At 42.5% G+C, this 5,000-nt stretch overlaps 1 protein-coding gene across 3 annotated transcripts in view; it reads right to left on the bottom strand.

Moving 5' to 3' along the window:
- The window catches only part of LOC143134055 (myomegalin), a 47,976-nt gene that overhangs the window by 16,233 nt on the left and 26,743 nt on the right, over positions 1-5,000 (bottom strand). For all 3 annotated transcript variants that reach the window (XM_076294122.1, XM_076294121.1, XM_076294119.1), the window contains 3 exons: positions 1,501-1,637; positions 815-990; positions 3-408 (listed from right to left, as the gene is read on the bottom strand). In XM_076294122.1, the coding sequence (XP_076150237.1) occupies positions 3-408; positions 815-990; positions 1,501-1,637 (719 nt within the window). The remainder of the gene's footprint in view (positions 1-2; positions 409-814; positions 991-1,500; positions 1,638-5,000) is intronic.

Raw genomic sequence — 5,000 nt, 5'->3', positions numbered from 1 at the left:
ACCTGTGCGTCCTGCTCCTCGCTGGGCCGGTGAGACAGCAGGGTGCCCAGGTCCAGGGAGTGCGGTCTGGTGCACCTCCTCTTCCCTCGGCCCTCCCGCAGCTTGACCGTGGGAGGCCCGCGTTTCCCCACCGGCAGTCCCGTGGCGTCCATCTCCTCCTCTTCCTCCTCCTCTTCTGACTCTTCCTCACTGTCCTCCTCCTCTTTGTCTGACATGTGGCGCTCCTTGTGGCTCAGCGGCTCTTCCTCCTCCTCCTCCTCCTCCGTGTCACTTTGCTCCCACCTTCTGCACCTGACTGATCCCCCGACACCTGCTCCCGCCTCCGTCCCGGGTCCGGCTCCGTGCGGCCCCCCGCCACTGCTCTCCCTCAGGGCCTCGTTCTCAGTCTGGAGCTGCAGCAGCGCAGACCTGACACACACACACACACACACACACACACACATACACACACACACACACACACACACATACACACACACACACACACACACATACACACAGACACACACACACACACACACATACACACACACACACACACACACACACACACACACACACACACACCAGGAACAAGGTGACTCAAGATGCTGTTTTTTACAATTAAGGCACAACAACAGAGTGAGATGCTGCAAGAGAGTTAAATTACAAAACTTGGGAAGGACAACAGGTAACCTGTTTTGGCACTGATTTTGGTGTTTAGGATGGAACAGACAGAACATCTGGGATAATGGACAGAATGATGGATGGACAGAACAGCTGGTGTGTGTGTGTGTGTGAGTGTGTGTGTTATCAAACGGAGTGTATTCTGTACCTCATCTGGGACAGAGATTTGTAGCCAGCCTTCTTCAGCTGGCTCTTCAGCTCTCCCAGCTCCACCTCCAGCGTCTTCTTCTGCTCCACCAACTGCTGCACCTCGCCCTTCCACCCTCCCACCTCGGCACCCTGGGAAGGCTCCCTGCTCACTGGTCCTCCAGGCATCCCAACATTCTGTGGGGAAGGAGAAGGGTGAATACACATGACAACAATGTTTCTCTGTCCTCTGTTATCGCTGAGGGTTCATAGTTAAAGCTGAGATGTGAAGAATTATGCCAAATAGTTCTTGCCCACTTTTGACTTTGGGGAACAGGTTGGCCTATATAGTCAGACTGCATTAGCACAGGCGTGATATTGATTGGCCAAAGTGAAAACACATGTCAATATTGTAGCTCAGCAACTAAAAAAACAGTACTTGGTACAGAACAACGGTACAATTGGTCTTACATTGAAAAATATGTGGCTTTTGCATACCATTCTGAAACTGTGACCAATTTCATAGTGTTTCTCATTTCAGTTTCATAATATTTGTCTTTTTTGTAGAAATGTGCTGTTGAATAACACATCTGGTAATCCTCATAGGAGCCTAGCTATCATAGCAGCAATAAGGACATATCATTATATTTGTGTATAAGTCCACAAATACGCATTTCTAAAACTGACGGCTGGGCTGAGACTCAGTACCTGTGTGACGGCCAGACTCTGAGCGGTCAGTTTGACGTCCTCGTCCTCTATGCTGTCTGTGAATTCATCACTGCTGCAAGCCCTTCCTCCGTCCTCATCTTCATCACCACTGTCCTCCTCCTCCTCTGTGCTGAGCTCTGGAAGTACAGCATATGCAGCAGGTGAGAAAAAGACACTTTTCTTAGCTCTGTGTGTGTAGTGTTTTCAGCCTTTTAGCCATTACAGGTTGTCTTTTTGAAATCCACTCCCACTCTCCTTCTTGAGACATAAGACTCCAGGGAGAAAGTTCTGGCAAAAGCACATCCCTCACCCACGACCTCTCTTTTTATTTCACTTTATCTGTCTCTCACTCTCTCTCTCTCTCTCTCACTTGTTCACTCGCACTAACTGCACTCCAATGAAATCAGCGATGCATTCCCAATGGCATGAACACAATAGATTTGAGGTGAACATAAAGGATGGATGTTAGACAGTGGCCTCTACAGGAATCAGTCACTGGTTGGGCTGATGTGGGAAATTACATAAGAGGTTCCATGACCCTGCTCAAGGGCACACAGCGAGGTCCAGTCTGAGTGAGAACGTGACCATAGCGTAACTAACTGCTGCCGCTCTAGTAATGGCTCTAGCAATGGGGCATACAGACACATAGCATATTATAACCATACCGGAAGAGAGGAAGAGGATGCACTGACAGATCCTCTTATACTGGTGGTGAAACTAATGAAGAAAATATCTTATCATAGTGTAAAAAGTACATTGAATTGTGAATCTGTGAATTAAATTGTGAATCTGGCAAATTGTGTGCCTTTTCAATTCCTGAGCAGTTGATTAATCTGAGTGAAGACCTATCAGCATAGTATAGTTCAAAGTATGAAGTATGCAGTGAGGGCTGGAAAAACAGAGCTTACTGGCCATTTGTGAGAGGGGTATGCACTGCACAGAGCGCTCCAACTGCACGCATCTATGGCCAAATGTTATCTTAGAGGGCTGATGAGTCATGTTTGTGGTAAAAACACCAATAATTCTAAACTTGTTATTTATAATGTAATTCCTTCCCTAACATTTAAGGAGGCTGTTTATTTGTTTTTATTTGATAGGGATGATGCAATTTATATCATAGCTCCAATACAAAACTGAAACTGCTGCATAGAGTTTGTATCATTGTAATGTATTGTTCCAATAACTTTCTAAAACATTAATTTGTAGAAAAAAACTAAAACAAGCAGGGTATTGGGAAATATAATCTTTTCACTTATATGTTTTTAAAATATATTACTTATGACATAATTAATATGTAAATATGGAGCAGAATTTATCATCATGAATTATTAACTGTTTCAGGACTGGAATCTACAAAATGGGTCATTGTTACTGTCAAGTACATTATGCCCTATATTGTGACTGGCCACTTTATTGCATATGGAATGTGGCTTTGGTCGACAAAAACTCTATATCAGATAAAGGAAAATTATAAATAATTTGTTTAGAGACTCCTTTCTTTGCATAAATAGATGCTTATTCACAGAATCCTCAGTTTCATTACCCCTGCCATTGTCAAAAATAAATAGATGGACTTGGGGTTTATGAACCTTTTTGTGTGCAGATAATGCAGTCTTCAGCTCATTTTTTTTTTTTTTTTTAAAACAATTTTGGGGGGGGGGGGGGGGCTATGGAAACTAGCTGTAAAGGAATGGCCTACACTGGAAACTTACAAACCTTCCGGAAGCCTCTGTTGTTGGTGGGTGTCTGTCCCGATGCAGCATGAGGCTATAAAATCCTTACAGGTTAGAAATGAACATGGAATTTCCAGCTACTTAGAAGTGGGTGACTTGCATTTTAGCAGACCTCTGAACAGTGACTGGCAGACTCTGAAGGGATTGTGTGCTTTTGTCTCAAGACTCTGATCTGAGATTTTTAATATAAAAAACCCTGACTCTAGTCTGAAAACAACCTTTAGGTAGATAAATAATGTGACACACGACATCATAACAGCCATGCAAGAAGAAACTCGTGCAAGGTTATCATGCATAACATGTGAGTACACGCCACCAGATTCGTTATTAAATTACATATACTGTATGTATTCAAGTGCTATCAAGTGATTCAAATAGAAGATTCATGGGACTCCAATTTTTAGATAGTTTTAGGTATTTCAACAACAATAAAAAAAAAAATAATGTGTGGATAATTATTAATGGATTAACAAAAATTATTAGGATAAATAAAATAATATTGCACCTCCAAAGACAGATGAACATTATATGATACATGTCAATGTAAAAATGGTTTGGTCTTTCAGTGATCAAATCACCTCTGACCTCAATTGTGCTAGATAAAAATGGATCAGTGATGTAAGTAACTCTCAAAAAAACTCATACAATAGCTACAATGAATCCAGTGAATATTTATTTCTTTCTGTTGAGATGCATAGACATAGAAATGGTCCTTTTGACTTTTATTCCCAGTATGAGTTCTACAATGAGTGGATAAAAGGTGACGGACGAAAGCCCATCTCAAATGGCACCTAATCATACAGCGTTGTTCTACCGTTTCCGCTGTTATCTCAATGTTTATCTGGGAGAGGAAAGAAAAAGGTAATCTACATAAATGAATCACTGAGTCACAATGGGCGATGGTAGGCAAAGGAAAACATGTGCACCTTTACTACACCTTCACGCATGCTTATAAGCCTACGACTGACAACTACAACACATACTCTAAACTAATGATCATACATACTAATGATCGGCCTGGCAAAGCTCACAACATGGGCCTGGATTGAGGGTGAGCAGCACAACAAAATAACGGCTACTATTCTCAAGCGTGATCTCTTGATCGCAGGTAAAAAAAAAACTGTCTACTGACAGTGTTGTGCTAAAAGCTTAGGCCACAGGACAGCTACTGACTCAGCTCTTGAGTGGGACTCACTCACCAAGAGGTTTTAGAGCATTTTTTTTTGTTTGTTCTGGTTTTCAGTTCCCAAAAAACGTGAGAGTGCTAATGTTCTCCAATTAAGGCATCAAGTGATTTAGTTATTCAACTTCAAATCTTTAAGCTTTCAAGTTAAGAAAAATTGTGAAATCTTTTAGTGAAACCTGCTGGGAAGATGCCCCCTCCAAGTGAAAGTGGGTAGCCTTGACTAATAAAGCACTAGTATGCTGGTATCACATTAAACTGGCTCACTAGGAGATGCACAGCATAGATCTGTTATGGAATCTGCTGCCTACGGCAACTTATGTTCTTCACTTCTTACATATCCTCCACTGTGGGTCTGAGTGTTTTGAATATGTGTGTGCTAGCATTTATGTGTGTGTATGTGTGTGTGTGTGGGTGTGGGTGTATGTTTAAGAAAAGGTAAGAGAGAGAGTGTGTGTGTGAGAGAGAGCAAGAGAGAGAGAGAGAGAGTTGGGGGGGGGGGGGGTCAAGGGACTGACAAAAAAAGAAAGACAAAGAGAGACAGACATACTGTACACGTATGTGTTCTGTAAACAGTTATGACA

The sequence above is a fragment of the Alosa pseudoharengus genome, unplaced genomic scaffold, assembly GCF_046254945.1.
Source record: "Alosa pseudoharengus isolate Yale_2024_CS ecotype anadromous, Long Island Sound unplaced genomic scaffold, YU_APseudo_1.1 YU_APseudo_1.1_scf_2, whole genome shotgun sequence".
Lineage (NCBI taxonomy): Eukaryota > Metazoa > Chordata > Actinopteri > Clupeiformes > Clupeidae > Alosa > Alosa pseudoharengus.
The sequence above is the reverse complement of the archived record's forward strand: the minus strand, read 5'-3'. Positions and strand labels throughout refer to the sequence as shown.